At 45.3% G+C, this 21,260-nt stretch overlaps 1 protein-coding gene across 3 annotated transcripts; it reads right to left on the bottom strand.

Moving 5' to 3' along the window:
* Window positions 1-4,760: 4,760 nt before the first annotated feature.
* LOC117434619 (probable phosphatase phospho1) lies at window positions 4,761-10,492 on the bottom strand. 3 transcript variants are annotated; one of them, XM_034057205.3, is made up of 3 exons: window positions 10,177-10,492; window positions 7,103-7,955; window positions 4,761-5,875 (listed from the first exon to the last, which is right to left on the bottom strand). In XM_034057205.3, exons 2-3 carry the CDS (start codon window positions 7,924-7,926, stop codon window positions 5,863-5,865), a joined length of 837 nt encoding a protein of 278 aa, XP_033913096.3. In that variant the 5' UTR covers window positions 7,927-7,955; window positions 10,177-10,492; the 3' UTR covers window positions 4,761-5,862. The 3 variants fall into 3 exon arrangements, with proteins under 3 accessions (XP_033913096.3, XP_033913098.1, XP_033913097.1); XM_034057207.3 differs by having other exon boundaries at window positions 7,103-7,876; window positions 10,186-10,492; XM_034057206.3 differs by having other exon boundaries at window positions 7,103-7,876; window positions 10,177-10,491.
* Window positions 10,493-21,260: the final 10,768 nt, after the last annotated feature.

Below are 21,260 nucleotides of genomic sequence, written 5' to 3'. Positions count from 1 at the left end.
AGAGCCCTAATGGAAGGATCTGAGATGCTGCAGCCATCAGGCCCAGATGTCTCTGGAATGTCAGTATCTTCACCACTGTGTTGGGCTGAAAAAGCTCCAGGCAGACAGGTAGCCTCTGGATTCTGTCGTTCGACAGAGTGGCGATTATGCTTGCAGAATCGAGATAGACAGCGCTTTGAGAGAGCGTCAGCTGACTTTTTGAATGGTTCATCGTGAGGCCTAGCCGTTGGAGGTGGCTGGTGACCAGCCCCGTGTGCAACACTGCCTCTGCTGGTGACTCGGCACATATCAGGTAATTGAGCACTCTGATGCCTTTGAGTCTCAGAGGAGCCAGTATAACGTCCATGCACTTTGAGAAAGTGGGTGGAGCTAGAGAAAGGCCGAATGGCAGTACATGGAAGTCATATGCGGTCCCTTGAAAGACGAATCACAAGTATTTCTTGTGGACGGGTCACAGAGATGTGAAAGCAGGTGTCCTTGAGGTCCACTGTAGTGAACCAGTCGCCTGACCTGACTGACTGCAACAGCTGCTGCATTGCCAGCCTTGTGAACCTTCGTTTTCTCAAGTACAGATTGAGATGTCTTAGGTCAAGGATCGGAAATACCTGGAGTAAAACACTTCTCTACTTTGAGAGGGTGAACAATTGAAATGGTCTGTTTCTGCAACAGGGCCGATACATCCTGATGGTTCATGCCCTGAAAGGGAGGAGGGCCGAAATGAAACTGCAGAGAGTAGCTGTCCTTGATGGTGGTTAGCACCCCTGCTGCTGGGGCTGAGGGTGCCTGTTTCGCCAATTCTTTGCCCGCTTATGGGCTGGGGGCTTCTGCTTGGGGAGGAGGTGTGCCAACTCCTTGGAAGTCTCCCGTGCCTGGTGAGAGCATTTTAGCTGGCGTACAGCAGCGGGAACCCTATCATAAGATGTTTGGGCTCATCTTCCATAGGCCAAGGTACCTGCAAGGCCCCACAACCCAGTCAGAATGCCTGCTATGGCAGCTTCTGTCCCTCTTCCTGGGCGGAGGAGAGGGAGAACTCTCCAAGCCAGCGGACAGCGAGGAGGATTTAGAGGAGCGCAGGCTCTTAGTCCTGCTCCTACCCCTAGAGGGTCGCTTCCTAGCTCTCGGTGTAACACGGAGTGGGGGACTTTCTTGACAGCTCTAAAGGGGACAAATGTTTTTTTTTTTCCAGCCAGCTTTTCAAGCCGCAGAGACACTGCCAGTGTTAAGGGCTTTTTAGCTACACTGTACGGTTGATTTGGCTGGAGCCTTTTCGAATGGAGCGTCTTTTGCCGTTGCTGTGTCTACTTTAGCGTCACTGCCAAAGAAGTGACATCTATGCACAAGATACAGATGTATGGGATTTCTAATAGTTTTTAAACTCCTCAGTCATGTTGTTAAACCATTTGCTTCATGTCGTTTTATTTTCTACCAGCTTTTAATCTGCAGACAGATGTTCCCTGCGTGTTGCAAACTCATTTGGGGACCCTCACATTGTGTTGTACTGAGAGCCGCGACCCTCGCATTGTGTTGCACTGAGAGCCGTGACCCTCGCATTGTGTTGCACTAAGAGCCGCGACCCTCGCATTGTGTTGCACTGAGACCCGTGACCCTCGCATTGTGTTGCACTGAGAGCCGCGACCCTCGCATTGTGTTGCACTGAGAGCCGCGACCCTCGCATTGTGTTGCACTGAGAGCCGTGACCCTCGCATTGTGTTGCACTGAAAGCCGCGACCCTCGCATTGTGTTGCACTGAGAGCCGCGACCCTCGCATTGTGTTGCACTGAGAGCCGTGACCCTCGCATTGTGTTGCACTGAGAGCCGAGACCCTCGCATTGTGTTGCACTGAGAGCCGAGACCCTCGCATTGTGTTGCACTGAGAGCCGAGACCCTCGCATTGTGTTGCACTGAAAGCCGCGACCCTCGCATTGTGTTGCACTGAAAGCCGCGACCCTCGCATTGTGTTGCACTGAGAGCCGCGACCCTCGCATTGTGTTGCACTGAGAGCCGCGACCCTCGCATTGTGTTGCACTGAGAGCCGCGACCCTCGCATTGTGTTGCACTGAGAGCCGAGACCCTCGCATTGTGTTGCACTGAGAGCCGTGACCCTCGCATTGTGTTGCACTGAGAGCCGAGACCCTCGCATTGTGTTGCACTGAGAGCCGCGACCCTCGCATTGTGTTGCACTGAGAGCCGTGACCCTCGCATTGTGTTGCACTGAGAGCCCGGACCCTCACATTGTGTTGCACTGAGAGCCGTGACCCTCGCATTGTGTTGCACTGAGAGCCGCGACCCTCGCATTGTGTTGCACTGAGAGCCGCGACCCTCGCATTGTGTTGCACTGAGAGCCGCGACCCTCGCATTGTGTTGCACTGAGAGCCGTGACCCTCGCATTGTGTTGCACTGAGAGCCGAGACCCTCGCATTGTGTTGCACTGAGAGCCGTGACCCTCGCATTGTGTTGCACTGAGAGCCGAGACCCTCGCATTGTGTTGCACTGAGAGCCGTGACCCTCGCATTGTGTTGCACTGAGAGCCGAGACCCTCGCATTGTGTTGCACTGAGAGCCGTGACCCTCGCATTGTGTTGCACTGAGAGCCGTGACCCTCGCATTGTGTTGCACTGAGAGCCGTGACCCTCGCATTGTGTTGCACTGAGAGCCGAGACCCTCGCATTGTGTTGCACTGAGAGCCGTGACCCTCGCATTGTGTTGCACTGAGAGCCGTGACCCTCGCATTGTGTTGCACTGAGAGCCGTGACCCTCGCATTGTGTTGCACTGAGAGCCGTGACCCTCGCATTGTGTTGCACTGAGAGCCGAGACCCTCGCATTGTGTTGCACTGAGAGCCGTGACCCTCGCATTGTGTTGCACTGAGAGCCGTGACCCTCGCATTGTGTTGCACTGAAAGCTGCAGAAGCTGCGTTCCCCCTCGTAGGGCTGGAGTCGGGATCACAAGAGACTGCACTACTTCAGCCGTTAGACCAGAATGAAAGAGCTTTTGCACTGGCACAGTGGGGGCAGCTGTGGACTAGCATAGATCCTAGCTGTTGAAGTAAACCCATACACTGTTCGATATGATTATGTTTACTTGATTTACATTTTTATAAGCCATTATTAATACAACTATAAACACAGATGCTCCTCCGCAGAACATGCAGCGATCTACTTAAAATTTCTGCAGTTGTTTGCATATTTTCCTACAGATTTGGACTGCCTCTGCATATAAGAAATGCACAATAAAGCCCCTCTTTGTGAATAAGGGAGATTGCATTTCAGAGCCCATGTTTGTGCTGTAGTGCCCTCCTCGCTGTGTCTTTGTTCTCACTGTTAGCTAGAACATATGAATATAAAAATTGCCTTTCAGATGAGAACGTACATCTGCATAATAAACCTCTTTCATAAGACAGAGCTTTGTATTCCAAAATACATTATTCTACTCCCAGAACAATTTACAGTACTTTTATTTTATTATTTAAAAGGAAATCGGGTTTTTTTTTTTTTCGTGTGCTCGTTTATTGGAACACCTATAATTTGTCATTTATACCCTTTATAGACCTATCTGCATGAAAACCTATGGGGGTGAGAATTTCAATTTTCGGTCAGTAATCAGTGAAACAATTGTGTGAAAACATTAGACCACTTTGTGCTTTAATTAGGCATCTTAAACAACTTCTAAAAAGTCTCATGCATTTCACCATGTGTAGCTGTGTTCCTTATCTCTTACTATTTTAAATGAATTGCATGCCTATTAAATTCATCATTTAAATTAGACAATCACTAATTTGCCTATTTTGACATTTTTCCCGAGATTTTCAGTTACAGTGGTATGATTTCATATGCATAGGTGGCTTGGGGGTCCAGTGGTTACAGAAAGGGGCTTGTTACCAGGAGGTTCAAATCCCAGCTCAGCCACTGACTCACTGTGTGTGTGTGTGTGTGTGTGTGTGACTGTTGATGGATAGATAAACAATGACACCTGTGCCTTCTGCCAGCTCTGCTGGAGGATACAGTCGGAATGAATTTCAATTGTCCAATAGTTCATGCCTAATTTGGATGAAGTACCCAAAGAAAACAAACCTTGCTTCTGGGGCTATGCGAGGCTTCATTTTTGTCAAGCAAAGAAGTGCTTCTGTGTGCATAAGAGAGTTCAGCGTCATTCTGATTTGGTTTTGCAAGCCATGCAAAACCAAATCGAGTGATTTGTATTTAAAAAATAAAAACATTTCAGAAAGCTTTTTTGTTGTCAAAAAGCAGTCTCCGTCTTTATTCCACAGGCAGGTCTGCAAAACCTGTTTTCTAAAAAGTGGTAGTTTAATTTATGAGAATATTATAAACGTTTAAAAAGCATATTTTCTTTCTTTCGCTTAAAAAAACTATAATTAGACAAACGCGGATTGACATTTGATTTATCAAATCGTGGTCTACAGTAGTCTTATAATAGAAATAAAAATATACATTTTTAATTGTGTTATTTTTTCCCTCTAACACTGTATTTTCTAAATAAAAGATGAGAACATTAGGAACGTTACTTCAGACTCGCTTGAGGTTTAATGTTTGGGGTCGATATCCTCCTACATTGCTGACCACGACACTCTTGCAAACGAGGCCACGGTCTCTACCGGTTAACTTCCTGCCCAATTTTAAAACAAAATCGGGAAAGTGCTTTTTTTAACATAAAGTGAGACAAGTGGGAAAAAAATCGTTAGAAATAAAACCGGAAATATGCCTCTAATCATGTCTTTATACAGGATAAAACATTAATGCGTGGTCTCTGCTAAATACATTTATTAATAATAATAATAATAATAATAATAATAATAATAATAATAATAATAATAATAATGTAAGAAGGGATGCAGTGAAGTTAATTTACCCAAGTACAGGACCTAAAGATTTTACAGAAATATTAATTAAAAAAAATAAAAAATAAAATAATTGCCATTAAGCTCCCTGATGTTACTTCCAAATTCACCTCAAATGCTGTAGGATTTATTTTATACATTGACCGCTGAGGTGGTAAATCTACACATTTACTGAATAATCTATAGATTTATCCATTTTACACATGAACCGTAACATTATATATATATTGTAAGTTAAACCATGAGCAGTAATAGAGGTATAGGTTGATGTAATAAGCCTACTGAAGGCTATCAGTGAGCTGATATGAATAAAGAGGATGTGTCCCCGACTATGAGGTGTTATTGCAATGTTACTCTATATAAAAAACACAGAATTGTACAAACAGACCAAACTACAACACACGACTCGCACATCAGACAGGCTGGCATTCAGGAAGTGCTTTCTCATCATGAAACAGTGGGTTGGAAGTTTTCAATGCATCGTCAGAATATATATTAGATGCATGTTCACTTCGTAACCTTCAGGGCATGCATAGAGAATATATTAGAGGCATGTTCACTTAGTAACCTTCAGGGCATGCACAGAGACGCATGCTAAGGGCGGTTGTTATAATGTGTGCCATCATTTGTTCATCTTGAATTGCAACGTGCACCTGATTTATTTCCATACATAAATTACTATAAAACTGGGACTGTAGTGATTTTTGTGCAGTACAGCACTGAGGAACCATTCACTCAAATGTAAAAGCTGCTCCTAAATCACACAACTCCTGAAGCCCAGTTCAATCATGCCTCATTTCCACCTGCCATTCTCCGGGACCGAGTCAAAAGCGGTCTGAAACCAGTCCTGCGCGTTTCCATTAGCAGCAAACCGGGTTAGGCCAACCCGCTTTGAATTGGGACTCCATCAGTCAGCTCCAGGATTGCAGCTCTCTGGCAGGCTTTGACCTCTCCACTGAATTCACAGATTTCACAATCCCATGAGGAGAGCCTGCTGTCTCTTCAAAATCAACCAACTTTCCTTGGGAAAGACAAGCATTGAAAGAACGTGTGTAACAGTTCAATACGGTTAATAGATGCTTCTTAAAACAAGGAAGAACACAGAGGCTTCATTTCGTGATCAAAGTGCCCACTCTCTCTGCTCCCAGCTTTTAAACACGCTGAAGAATGCCATTCCTTCATAATATATAGCAGACCCTGATATTCATGTGATACAGCCACCTGAAATTTTATTTGCATCAGATGGAAATAACGTCACATTAAAATGAGCTATACTGCATTGTTCCAATTTAACTATATACAACGAAGAATATAATACAAGGTGTAGAGTAAGATACAGGCGGATTTGCACCCACTCAGGATCAGAGAGGCCAGTAAGCCCACTCGTTGCAAATCCCCTCTGGCCTCTCACTAGTGGAGTGGGTATCACGGTGTATCACACAGCACCCTGTACCATATTATAGTTTTTAAAAACATTTCTATAGGGTTTAAATGGCACAGGTTGCATTTGTTACTGGCCACTGGATGGCTTATGTTTGTTTGGACCAACCCGCCCCCGCCCCCCAGTCAGGTTCACTAACTTCATTACCCCCCATCAGACAGCTGTAAGGCAGACCAATGATGATTTAACCCAGGGGTCCAGGCCGTTGCTTCAGCCTCCAAGACTCTATATAGTACGTGTTCATTCTAACTCTGCTGTTCTACTAGTCTACAGGTTAAAATACAGATTCTATAAAAAAAGAGGTTTTGAGAACCCCCAGGTTAAAACAAAATGGACTGCTTCCCATTCAAGGGGAGTCCCTCCCTTATAAAAGTACATTCCCACAGTAAATGTGCAGTTCTTTTTAGTATATATTCACCTCAGTGTAACATGGTTTTCCATGCTTTTTAATATGCTTTATCATACCTCTCTGTGCTTTACCATGCTTCCCTATGCTTTACCATACCTCTCTGTGCTTTACCATGCTTCCCTATTCTTTACCATGCTTCCCTATACATCACCATGCTTTCACTGTGCTTTATTGCACTTTGCTATGATTTTACTGTAGGGTAACTTTTATAAGGGGCTGCAGTGAGACAAATGAAAGCTGTGTGTTTACAGGACTCCTCTAATGCGTTTCTCCTCCCAATAGCACGTCTCTCAGATCACAGTGCTGGTTTCACTCCCTGTGCGGTTTTCTTTAGCACGGCTCGGTTCTTGACTCCAGGGGGGGGATGGTGGGTGGGGTTTGCTTGTTGCCGCGGTTACCTGCCCAGCAGCTTCTTCAGGTAGTGCAGGATGTCGTCTCCGCTGTGCCAAGGCACCACGTTGGCCCTGTAGGCGGCGGGCGAGCTCTGCTGCATCTCCCTGACCAGCCGGTGCATGGGGTAGTCACGGCGGGGGAAGGCTGTGTCCGCGGGGCCCAGCAGCACCAAGGGGCAGAAATCATTGGCCCCGTCCCCCGCGTATAAGAGCCTGTCGAAGGGGCGGCCGCCGCGCTCCTCCACCCGCTGCGCCAGGTACTCCCCTAGGAGCTTGCGCTTGCACATGTTGGCGGGGCAGCGCGGGCAGGCGTGCGAGTGGCAGGGCTGCAGGGAGAGGTAGCCGCGGGAGCTGAAGGAGGCGGGGTTGGTGAGGATGCAGTGGAAAAGCGGGCGCAGCCCAGCCGCGCACAGCCAGGTCTCGATCACATAGGAGTTGGCATCAGAGATCAGGACCATCTCAAACAGGTCCTGATTGGCCTTCAGGAACTGGAAGAGGCCCATGATGCCCGGGGAGGCGGGGATCTTCTCGATGACGGCGCGGAACCCTTCTTCCCTCACGCCCTGCTCCCCCATGTAGGTCAGCACGCGCCCCATGTACTCGGTGTAGTGCCCCTCGCGTCGCATCTCCCGCAGCCAGGCGGGCAGCGTCTGTCCCGGAGCCGCGCGCACCACAGAGTCATCGCTGTTCTCGTTCACGATGGTCTCGTCGAAGTCGAAGAAGAAGAGGTGCTTCTTCAGGGGGGCTTCCATGTTGGAGGGGGGCCACGCTCCTCGTCTCCTGAGGGAGGGGGGGATGACAAAACAGCACGTCAACATGGTGTTCCGCATTGCCAGCGCCTCTCCAGAACACACAGGACCTGTCAGGAGGGAATGTAATCATGTGTCAGGGAGCCCTGAAGTTTCGATTTGTCTTCAGAGAGGGTTCAGGAGGCTCAGAATCCCAGCAACAGCATCAATGTAAAGAGAACCAGTAGGGTTCATCTGTAAACACAAAGATACCGGATCTTAGCAGTAAGGAAATGTACTGGGGATCTGCAGTAGCTTGTGGGTTTTGTGGCTGGCTGATCTGATGAACTGGAGCATCACATGGTAGTTTTTTTTCCACGTTTGGGGGACAGAAAAACAAGTCATTTTCTTACTCATAAACTTAACCCAACAAGAGCCAGAGTGCCTTAAACTTCTAATGCTGAACTATAATAAGTCAATCTGAGAAGCTTTTTGGCAATAACAGAGCAGATGAATAAATGCAGACTTGCCAGGGCAGCGATGTCTGGTTCCCATTTCCACACTGTGATCCCTCGCTTACTAACATTCTTCACTAAAGGGTAAATCTCCCCAGCTGGATCTGCGACGGTGCGATGTCACGCCGGGACGCTGTTTAAATCATGTAAGCGCTGCGGCTCGCGACGCTGTTTAAATCATGTAAGCGCTGCGGCTCGGGACGCTGTATTAACCCAGCTGGTCTTATCCCTGGGGTTCCTTTCTGACCCACTTCTCAAGATTAGATTATTAAAATAGACCCCACTCTGTAACGACTATTGCACATTGTATCGGTGCCATGCTTCACAGCCAGCGCTGCAGAAAGCTATACCACTCTAATGCTTGTTAACAATCTCTACAAGTGATTTTAAAGCGGTCGTTTATTGAATTTTGCAGTTAAGTTCGTGTTCTATTATATTGGCGAAAGTTCACAAAGGGTTACCACTAGCTGTACCAGTGTAACTCGCCTACGCACAGTAAGCAATTAATACAGCGAGTACAGTGGGAGGAAGCAGGGAATGAGGGAGTGTGCCGCGGGATGTTGGTACAGATAAACCCGCTGTTATAATTATTCTACAGAGCCGAATGCTTCCTGGGCCAGCATCATACTCCCTGAAAATAAAACGGCTCCACGGATTTTCTTACTCAGGACCCTGACCCGCAAACCGGACCCTTAAAAAACGTTTTCACTTTCCCCGAATTTAAGGACAGTGAAATACATTTGTCCTCTTTTTTGTCCTGATATATTAATAAGTACAAACGATTCCCAAACTGCTTTAACTACTAATCTTAATCTAGCTGCTGTACAAACTAGCCGTTTAATTTCTAATCTTGACGTCTAAGGATTACGTTTTTGAAAACAACAACAGCAGAACAAAACAAAAACACTGACATGTATAAAGTTTAACCGGCGAGTGCGGCTCCGGTCTGTGTTAACATCCCCCCAGGTAAAAAGCTGTGCGTCTCGCTGTCTCGCCTCGCTCAGAGAACCGTTTTCAGCACGCAGGAGTGTTACATCACCAGGGACGGTGCACTGAAAGTGCCCGAGCTGTCGCGCAGCCCATCAGGCGCGCAGCTCAGCGGGGTTGCTGTAGCCTGACCTTGGGAGGTATATATTTTATGAACCGCAATGTACAAGAACCCCCTCCCTCTCTCACTCCCACGCCTCACAAAGAAACAAGAAAGCTGTTGGGACAACATCACAGTGACAGAGAGTGCACACCATTGAGATATCCCACTTTGAACCCCTTCGCTAATCGGCACGATATAAAGAAATAAGTAAATACGGATATGCATGCTAATCGGGATCTCTAAATAACAACAGTGGCGCCAGGCAGCATCGCCGCCCGTTAAAACAGATTGCTGTATGTAGCACTCGCATATATGTCTGATAAGCAATCGGAGAAACTGCAGGGGCATGCGGTACGGCAAGGGCATTGCAGATGGTAACACGGGCGATGTTGGCAGCTTGTCCACAATGTAAGTCACCCTCACCCTGTTATTACACAGCTCAGATATGACTAGAAATAAAATCCCAAACTGCCATTGAAGAGTGTCAAGGGCAAACCAGCGAGAGAGACCGACAGCATTACCCTGACGTGGTATAACAGTCTGCGAGATCGCACAGCACTGACAGCGCTTCTGCGGGGTTTATTGAAACACACTTAAAATACGCTTTGGAAAACGCTCTTCATGTAAGCGTTGCGTTTCTTATTTTTTTTATGTTAATGCTCACCTGCAGTAAATAATAATAATAATAATAATAATAATAATAATAATAATAATAATAATGTTATGTTAATACAAGTTACAGCCTACCGTGCTTGCCTGGGTATAATGCAGTTCTACTTGGTCACTTAATGCCCTGGTTTCTCAGACGGCAGAGCGGTGTCAGGGTAGCGTGTGAAGACCGCAGACACGCAATGAATCCTGACCAGTCACGTTCTGTCCTCACGGTGCTGTTTTTGCTGACAGATCGAGCCCTGCTTGTCTGCTGTTATTGTCGTGATTATGAGTATTCCTCGGCAGTCGTGTCGCCTCCGTGTCGGTCTCGCCATCCCACGGTACTGTTCGGATCGATGCCCATTTAAAAGGGCAGCGCAGCGGCTGTCAAGGAGAAAAGGCATCCTTGTGACGTCACAGAGCTTTTTGCCACAGGGCACCGCCTATTTGCGGTCTTCATTTTAAAGGGACCGCGGCGGATAATGAACGCCAAATGATGACAGGATAGCTAGCAGAAAACCGCACTTACCCTTTGATTTAATGTTTTTTTTTTTAAAAATGGCAGACGCTGTATTTGTTTTAAAAGGGGTAAAGATCAAAACTGCTAATTAAAGTGCAACTATAGGAGAGATAGAGAGAGAGAGAGGGAGGGAGGGAGGGAGGGAGGGAGGGAGGGAGGGAGGGAGAGAGAGAGAGAGGGAGGGAGGGAGGGAGGGAGGGAGGGGGGGAAAGAGAGGGGCAGAAATAACTTACTTTAAATTGCACCCCCACCCCTCATTTTTAATTCCAGAGATGGAGAAGGCAATACGGGAAAGCTGTCATGATTTCCATTACACGAGAGTAGATGTTAAAACTTCATGCTGATTTGAACTCGGCTCTCACCAAGATAAGCACCAACTAAGACGTAGCTTTACAGTAAACTAATGTGATCCATATGTGTCTCCATCCATTTACGCTTCCTTCCATATGATGATGTAGATATCTTTCTGTGTTGGTGTTGGTGGCTGAAGTGTAATGCTGGCTCCAGGGATCAGCTTATTTTGCCTCCCTGGCGCATCAGCACACACAACGGCTGCGATGCTGGCTCCGGGGATCAACCACAGTGCGGTCTCCCTAGCGCATCAGCATGACAACTGTCTGGATTGAGCTAAGTAGGGTACATCTCTGGGGTCTTCAAGGTGTTTCGTCGACTAGCCCACGACACCTCAACAGGGCTCGACGATGATTCTGATGTCCCAGCATCACCCCCCTCCGTCCCACACTCAACTCAGCCCAGCTTACTTACCCGTACATCAGCGTTTCTTTCTTTCTATTGTGCTTGAGATCCCAAACCAAAATCTTTCCATCTCAACCACAGCCAGCTGCTGCTCCTCTCTGCTGCTTCAGATAAGTTCTTCACTGTGCGACGTCTCTGAGAAACCGGGTTGTAGAGTGTGCCACAAATCCTCGACAACCCACTTCCACTGGGTAAACCCGGACTCTCCATCCTCGCTGTTCCGCTTCAGTGGCTAGTTGAGCATACCGCAGTTTCTTCCTCTCATACGCCTCATCTACAGCATCCTCCCATGGCGCTATTAACACTACCAGATGAACAAGGTGTGCTGATGCAGACCACAAGACCATATCCGGTTGAAAGTTAGTGGTGGCAATCTCATGTGGAAAAAAAAGCCGTTGTCCAACATCTGCCAGCATTTTCCAGTCTCTAGCAGCATCCAGTTGTCCTGGGCGAGGCTTGGTTTTAACACCTTTTCTTGGCGGTTGGTCATACATTACGGTCTGGAGTGCTGCAAATAGAGCGGTCGATTCAATTGATCTTAATTACACGGCATCTAAAATACTGCAACAGTTGTGGAGTGACACATACTGTGCCCAGCTTTGTAAACACACCCTCTACCAAGTGTTCCCTCTACTTTGGGGCACAACACCTTCAACGGAGGGAACACAAAGCCACTTTCCAAGACACAAAGGGGCTTCCTCTTCCCTCAGGCATTCAAAACAAATAATGAAACAGACTGATGCGGGGAGGGGGCAGGAGGTCTCTTCACATTTCTAACAAACTGCCTGCCGCTGTTTTCACTCGGGTCAAGTCCTAAGGGAGAGACTGTTTTAGTCTATTTAATCATAACATGACAATCTTGAAATGACAAGTTAGGATGATCCATTTCTCCTGTCAAGAATACAATAAGCAATGCATTGCAGGTGTCAGTGCCAAGCAAAAATAAGAGGACCTGCTTCCACCGCATGCTGAATACAATCTTACAACACAGCCTGATTCACTGGCTTTCCCATGCCTTTGCAAATCTGGATTTGAATCTGGCTAAAGCCACAAGTCAAATGAGTTGATCACAAAACCCCTATGCATTTTGGTGCAATTTGCTCGTCTGTGCTTGAGAGAGGCCCAGGACTGAATTGCAGGCAGTGGGTGTTCAGCAGGATCGAGGGTTAGGGTTATGGGGATGATGGGGGTGATTTTGGGAGCAACAGCAGGCTGATGCCACCAAACTCCACTTTGTGAGACTTATTAAATGCTTTTTTTTTTTTTTTTTTTTATAAAACACTCAAGCACATCACTGTTGGAACTAACTTTCCAAAAGAGAGGCAGAGTTAGACCTTATTGGGTTGTCTTATTATGCTTGGGCAAAAGTTGAGGGATCTGGAAAAATAGTTTTAGCAAGTTCCTAAAATCTTTTTTTTTTTTACCTTCCGTCCCGAAGTTCACAGCGATTATGCAGACATAGCAGGGCTAGTTTAATATTTTACACAGCGGAGGACCTAAATCTCCCCCAGCCTGGGGGACTTACTGACCCTCTTGCTATCCCCCCTCCCCCTCGTGAATGAATCCCTGGTGGTGGGGAGAGGCAATGGCACACTACACAAGCAGGATAGATCTGAACTCTCATCCCCAAATGCTACACAAGCAGAATGTATCTGAACTCTTATCCCCAAATGCCACACAAGCAGGATGGACAGAGCTTGTATGAGAGTGGGATTTCGAGTCAGGTGGATTGATATTGAGATCTGGTGCGTTCAGATCCTCATTAAAAAGGAGCCAGAGTCTGACAGTTGAAATGCTAGACACAGCCCTCCAGCCTTGCAGGGGCTCGACCCCAAACCGTGGAAGACCATCAGAGACATGAGCTCAGCGTTTCTGTGTGGCTTTTCCACTGCAGGGCTCCTCGCCACTTCACTGTAATTAGAGACCGCACGCTGTTATTTCAAGATAGGTGCCAAACAGCTCTGTGCATTTGAAGACATGGCAGAGGCAGGCTAGCCTGGGCTTATTTCCCTCCCTGTATTTAAGCAGTAAAAATAGAGCTCTGTGTGATTATAGATAGACATTGTGCTGGCACTCCCAGCCAGTCCACTGGAGAAGGGCTACTTTCAGGCTTGGTGGCGGATGGGAGGAAGCTTCACTCTTCATTGCTGGTTATGTGATAAACATCCCTCAATCTAAAAATATGCCATGTGCTTCTGTAACGTCTGGTCTTAACTTTGAATTTACAACTGCTTTTTATTTTAGGGTCCCGATTCAAAATCTTCGCTACTCACCTGCACTCCCCTGCCCCCCGCTCTACAGGGGAAACCGTACAAAAGGTATCACAGATTGCACCCCCCCCCCCCCCCCCACCACTCCACTCCACTCCCGATTTTGTATTTTCAGAAGTTGACAGGTATGAGCAAGTCTTCAAAAGATCTAACTGAAAATCAGACTGGGCTTTTATCACTGACAGCGATCCTGTTTCTCTCCCTCTAGTTACACCTTTTGTGTCACTAGAATATAATGCGCTTGTGATTTGTGGATTTTCTTCAGCACCAGGACTGCGGAACATGCACTGTTTTCATAACCTGGGTACACATGGACTCCACTTATCAGAGTAGCTGGATGTGTGTTATAGCATGGCCCGGACTGGCACATCCCATACTGAGAGGAACAGAGCAGACAGTGGAGTCAGGGTTTCACTCGCAGTGGGTGGGTGGCTGTGTCCCTCCCCTCCCCAGCTGCTACACTACAGATTTCTGCACATCACTTGTGCTCTTTCTGCAGACACAGAAACAGGTCTGGTTGAGATTAGCAGTCTTCAACATCTGCACATTTCGAAAGCCAAAAGAACAACGGTCAGTAGGAATGTTTCGTACACGCGACGGACCAAAGTGAACTATTAACTGTGGCAGGTGTTTCACCTTTAAGGGAACTCCCAGTATATAAGCAACATTCTTATTCCCCCCCCCATGTGTATCAAATACTATGCAGATCCCCTTGTTAATGTGAGTGTATGTATCACATCTCACAATGCTAAACAGCATAGTGAAGCTGCTTAAACAGGGTGCTCACATAGAAAATGGATGCGAAGTAGGGAAAATGAGCACAAAGGGCACAAGTGGAATACATCACACTTGGAATCCGAATGCAGCATTGCACAAGGAACTTTCTACAGCTGATTCAAACTGCATATGTGTTAATATACACAAGTGAAAATGGGCTAACAGCACTGGGCAGAGCATGAGATTGTATTATCACACACCAAATCCCCATCCAGCATTGTGCAAGACAATCCACGGCTTCAGAGAGAACACATGTATACAGTTATCCCCAATGAAGGACTGTAGCAAGTTTATTAGATCTGTATTGTTTTATCCAGACCTACCGGTTACTGGGTCCACATCTAAAAACAGTCCCAGGCGGACATAGTTTCCCTGACAATGAACAAAAATGAATGACTCATTTGTTTAGGGGAAGGCACTATGGTTTTTAATTTGTTTGTCCTCTCAGAGAATCAGCACGTTTGTGGTTAATGGTAAATTTGCATCGACTGCCATGACCAAAAAACCACAGTAGCACCTCATTCCTTCTCACAATCACACACCATACAGACTCCTTTAGCTTATTAACACACACACACACACACACAAAAAAAAGATTTAAGAAAGAAATACCTGTTGTTTTGGAAGTGGACCTCTGTGTGGTGTGGACTGCCGATAAACTGGAGCCACGTCCCTCCAGCCTGGTCTGGGGCTCTGAGGTGAGACGCACATGCCACGTCCCTCCAGCCTGGTCTGAGGCTCTGAGGTGAGACGGTCCATGCCACGTCCCTCCAGCCTGGTCTGGGGCTCTCGTCTTGTGGCTCAGCAGAGAAGTGCTTCAGAGCTGGATGTGTTGAATGGGAGTGCTGCTGCGAGGCTGACCTCTCCAACTGTGTCAGCAGCGTTACAGCAGCCCAGATTGGAGCTCAGATATCTATTGAGCAATATCAGGGCCAGCTCAATTGCTGCTCTGGACTAAACTTAAGAAACATCATCACAGAATCAGAGTATTTGCTGTGAGGGGTTTGTTTTAGAAAGGGTTCATTCATGTTTGACATCCCCCCCCCCCTCATCTGTGAGACATCAACAGTTGTATCCAGCTTGTTCTGATATTATAAACGTTTGTAGAATTTGTTTCTTAGACGAGGCAATGCATTGCTGTCCTCATAACGGGACGTGTGGATGTTAAGTTCCTCCTGTTGGGTTCAGGACAGTGCTAGGAAATACCCGTCCTGGTGTTTGTTACATAAAGTTGCACATGCTGAGGTTCCATAGTTGCAATCTGGGTTAACCCTTTATTGCTCGACTGCAAATCACGTTTTTAGATATAACCCCCACCCCCACCACCAAGACAGGTCTATTTTAATGATCTAAACAGCGGCGGATCTTAATTTCGGCGCCCTAATATTTATAAACCTGCTTTTCCATTTCAACCTCAGACCTCTGTATTGTTATTGCATGCAGTAATGCTAATAAGCGGGTCTATACATTGCAAATGTGCACCAACACCCTTCCATCTTTAATGGAGGGGTCTGTGATCCCTGTGGACGCACATGAGGACAGGGCGGCTCTTTAGGGTTGTACCTTCAGAGATGTTTCAACAGTTAAGAACATTTTAAAATTTGAAACCATTTTGAAAGCTTAATTTAAATCTGAATGTGATTTAATGCAGGCTTAAGCTTTTCCATCTCAACCTGAAGGTATGCAACTGGGCAGAGAAAAGTGATGCATTAAAGACAAAACAAATAAAATGGGATATTCCCAGGCACCAAATAAAGACAGCAAACACATGATGAGTATGGCTAATTCTTTTACTCTGAAAGTCAGCATAGTCTGTTAACGTACATTATCAAAAAAGGCCCAGGTCCGACACATTATAAAGCCGCACAATGTGTAGCAGATAATCACGAGAATAAAATACACAATGCTACATTGAGTGGTTAAAAATACATACAAAGTAGTTGTCGTCGTCTTTAAATAATAAAGATCTCCTTTAATCGAGCAATGATTTAGTAGAAAGTGCTTTCTAAATACCAAGAGAAGAAATGAATGAATGGTACATCAATTAAAAGGCGAGTGATATAATAGTTAAAGAGAAATATATGCAGAGATCCCCTTTAAGAACAGAGTAATACTATAGAAGGGGGATGAACAGGGTTATAGGAAACAGTAATACACCTTTAAAACAGGCTGCATAGCCAAGGTATACTGACACACTCCGTGTCCCATACATGTCACTGTAGTGCTACAAAATCTGAAGATACAAAGAACTTCTGATCCACATTTCAAAAAGTGTGAATGTGTAACATTTTAATGCTCCATATTATTTTAAATAGCCCTTTAACCCATTGAATTTATTATGTTTCTTTTTCAAAGCATTGTGTACCGTCACACTGAATTCTTTACCCCTCCAGATTAGCTTGGCTCATTTTGGCTGACAGATTTATAAACAGGCAAACACACAAACACAGGTATGAAATGTAATAGAAAACAAACAAACAAAAAACAATCTAGGTTTATTCAGCTAGTATTAAACATTGCCATCGTGGATAAATATACTTGAAACAAGTTACTTTCATTGCTCTAGTATATTCATACAGGTAGGTTGCCATACTTCACAGGTTATCAAGCATTCAAATAACAGTATTGATGAGTTGAGATATTTATGCCTGCAAGCAGCTCTGTTTAAACCTCGGTTTGTATTGTGTGGTTTGCCTGAATCGGAGTGCACTCTTTTCAGTATCAAAATGTGGAGAAACTGAGAGTTTTGCTCCATGCAGCTAGCAAAGCGTTTCTCCAGAGCGCGGAAAGGCAAGATCCTATTTTCTTGCTAACACAGCTTTTGGCAAATAATCATCCAGGGCGAAGGAAAGGGGCTGGGCTGAATAAAATGAAGTTCAGTCACATCAGCTGTAACCAGAGGAGCACTACCCTGATCAGGTGCAATCAGGTCTCCCACTCCCCGAGTGGCACAGCCAGGTCTGAACCCCAGAGCCCCCAAACCTGACATCTAACTGTCTGCAAGGTCTTCATGACTCGAGGACAACAAAGAACAAACAAGCGTATCGGTTACATCCATATACTCTGCCACCACTGCGTGACATGAAAGACACGTGGTGCATTTTTCTGGTAAATAAATTTAGTCCCACTGAAGACCACACACATCGGACAAGGACCAAGTGGGTAAAAAAAAAGGTTTAATTATAAACTTTATTTGAGCAAGAACATCAGAAGACATGGTCCTCCTCGTTAAACATTCACAACCCCGGGGCAGCTGAAATCCCTCAATGACGCTGAGCACTGGCCACCTGTGTTAACGGTTCTGCTGTCAAAGGGTATGGCCTGAATCACGCCAGCAGCGTCACACCACTTCATATTTGACAGGTTTTTTTTTTATTTATTATTTTTTTTTAGCATGACTTCGGTGAAGTTATTCATGAGACATGTGCTCCTGAATCAGGGTCGTCAGGCTTTCCGCATCAAAATAAATCTCAAAACAGGGGGTAGGTAAACAAACAAACAAACAACACATTGACAAAAATGTGCTATCGATCCCAACGCCAGAAATTTATATATATACACACACACTTTCTGGCGTCGGGGTCGATAGCACATTTTTAACAAAGCTGTCATTAAAACTGCGAAATTATAATTGTGGGGCACCCCTGTCGTTTGGGGTAAGGCTATGCAATAGTCAGGGTTACTACAAAATACCCACTGTGCCCCCCCCCCCCCCACCATATTGCACTCAGCTGTTAACTGTTTCATGGCTGAGGAAAGAATTAGTTTCATGTCTCAAACAGGGGCCCAAACAATCTAGAGCGAGGTGTGTCCACCAAAGTTTTCCAATGCATTGTATTATTTCTTATTAGCACAAGGAGTCTCATCTCTGGTTCTCTTGTCATTACGATGTAAATCATTTGGTTCTTTGTTTGTTTTTTTTATAATCCAGGGCCCAGTTTCACAAAGCACTGCTAGTACTTAGCAAAATCCATAATAGCTTAGGGGGCAAAGATACAAGTTTTGAAAGAAATTTCCGCAACTTGTTTCCAATCTTGTATCTAAAACTCTTCAATGTGACCAAATCACAATCAAGGTTGAGAGCATTCCCAGCCTAAGGGTGTTAAGCAGAGGACGGCACAAAAATGAAACACACACAACAAAAGAATAAAACTGGTCAGTAACAGGCTTAGTGCAATTACTGAATGTTTATTAGGAGCCAAACAAATGGTGTTATCAGTTTGAAAAAGTGCTGCTTAATTGAGGTGTTGTGTGTGTGTGTGTGTTTCCTTCCTTCCAAACAAATATAATAAAAATCCCCAATCTTGCTGTACCACTGAGGCCATGCAATTCATACGATAAAAACCCTTTGTGTCTTCAATACTACTGTGAACAGTGGCAGCTTCACAACTCAAACCCGATCAGAATTCGTATGAATTGTATTTAGGGATGCTAAAAGGGGGTGGTGTCTAGTTGCGCCATTATAAATAAAGCTGCATCCATAAAACTGACCCCTCTGAAACCATAGATCAGGTGAACTGTTCACACCCTGACCGGACTCCTCATTGTAATGGGATATTTCACTAAGCCTCGCACATATTTTACTCTCCTCACCTTCGGCAAGCCTTCTGTATCCAGAAGGCGTTTCTACATATTGAAAACACACAAACACACACAATACAAGCATACAAGAGCAAATCAATACCATACGTCAAGAGGAGAGGAGGAGGTGGTGGTGGTGATGATGATGACTCGCTCAGTATTTCCTGAGGTGGGGGTAGTGGGGGTTAAGCACGCCTGGTACCCTCGCTGTGCTTCAGGGGTGGGGGCAGGGGGGTTAAGCACGCCTGGTATTTGTAATTCAGGGTTGGGGGCAGGGGGGTTAAGCACGCCTGGTATTTGTAATTCTGGGGTGGGGTGTCCTCCTCTAATTAAATGACACTGGGATATTTGAGGCTGGAACCTGGCCTTGCAAACCCGAGACATCATCTTGTGTTCTCTGCCCTGACACGTGTGTGTGACGTACACTTCATGTTAATATGAAAAATAAGGTATATATATAGTAAATATGGACTGGAGGGGACGGCTATAGTGGAGAATTATTGACCCAAGGAAAGACTATTGTTCCAGACAGGGGGCTGTAATGCTCAAAGCTGCAGGCTAAGGATATTGCACCCTGGAGGTAACAATAGTCTTCCCGAGGGGTATTTAATTTTCCACATATTTAATATAGGAGTCAGTCAAAATAATGAGAGGTTGGATAGTAAATATGACTTCATATACTGTAAAGCTATAAATATTTGAAAAAAAAACAAACATTTTTGGCACGAATATCTTAGTGCTGTACATTTAATGAAGTAATATACTACTACCAGTGCAGCAGGGCACCAACATTACTGGAGCAAAATAGGTTTTGTGGGTGTAATTTGCCAAATATTTTGGCTCGCAAATACTTATGGCTTTACAGTATTTTGTTTAAACAGAAAATGTTTTTGAAGTCTCTACTGCATAGTTATCAGTTTTTCTTTCTTTCTTTTGTAGTATGTTTTGTAATTCATTTTCTGTTACGTCACAGAATCGCTGTTTTTTCATTCAGCCATTTTCTCTTGTTAGGAGTGGAGGTGGAGGGCGTTCCTTTGAAAAGGGGCGGAATTGACAGTGATGTGAGCCAATCACATCTCAGAGGGAGACTACTGCCCGGTGGTGTAAGGATGTTAGGGCAATACCTCAATCTATTTTTGCTCCTACTAAATTAATAAAAATGTCATACATTAATCAGTTTCATATGAAACCATTTTTTTGTTTTACTTTTCCCCCTCCAATTAAAGTTGCATAACCGTTAGGCAGGTATCAATTCTTAAAATGCATTACGATTTTTCAAGACTTTTTTTTCCCCCGATATTCCTATGGCTTTATACATGCTTTCCTATTTAATAAGATAGTCTTTGTTTTAAATGATTATTTGCTGACAGTTTATTGGCCGTGACATACATCACTCAAGCACTGAGGTTTTTCAACAGTGTAGTTGAGCAGCAACCGCACCCCCTCCCCTCCTACGCATACACTCACAGCTACAACAATTAACAAACAAGGACCTGCAGTGGCAGAGGAACACATCTCCGGCATCAACACTACTGCCTCCTATGCAATAATGTTACCGGCCACTCCACAGCAAAGTGCTACCAAACATTACAATATTTAGTTGTCCAAGACGCACGTGGGGGGGCTGGCCAAGACATCATTTTTTTGTCTCTGTTGACAACTGAAATGTAGCCAGTCTGTATAACGCCATTTGGAGTTACTAAACCAACAGGAGCTTTGTAACACCACAGTGCAACAGCAGCCACTGGCCAGTAATGGGGTTCTGTGAACTGTGACCTGTTGACCACTCAACAACAGATACTGAGGTATCTGTTCTGCACGGGGAGGTCCCGCAATCGGACAATCCAATGGCCTGGACCCCAATTCACCCTTCTAAACACCTCCCCCTATACAGGGTAGGTGAGAGTACAGCGTATTAATCCCTTAATCACTACAACAGCAGTCACGTGACTGATTGTACAGAGACACCAGGACTGGTGACCATTCACTGTGGAGTGACCCATACAGAGATACTGTATAGCAATATACACATATACAGTCCATCCTCGTTATTTCACTATTTGACATAAAATAAAAATAAAAAAAACAGTGAAATACTGAAAACAGTGAATAAGTGAAGTTATACTGTAGAGCTCTGGCCAAAACGTTTGCATCACCCTACAGAATTAACAAACTTTGCTTCACAAAGTCGAATGGAACCTGCTGAAAATAATGCTACATTAACATATTGAATTACATACCGCTTTGCAGTTTTCCATATACTTAACTAAAAAGCA

This window comes from Acipenser ruthenus, chromosome 28 (genome assembly GCF_902713425.1).
Source record: "Acipenser ruthenus chromosome 28, fAciRut3.2 maternal haplotype, whole genome shotgun sequence".
In the NCBI taxonomy this organism is placed as follows: domain Eukaryota; kingdom Metazoa; phylum Chordata; class Actinopteri; order Acipenseriformes; family Acipenseridae; genus Acipenser; species Acipenser ruthenus.
Note: the sequence above shows the minus strand (reverse complement) of the source record. Positions and strands in the feature narration are given on the sequence as shown.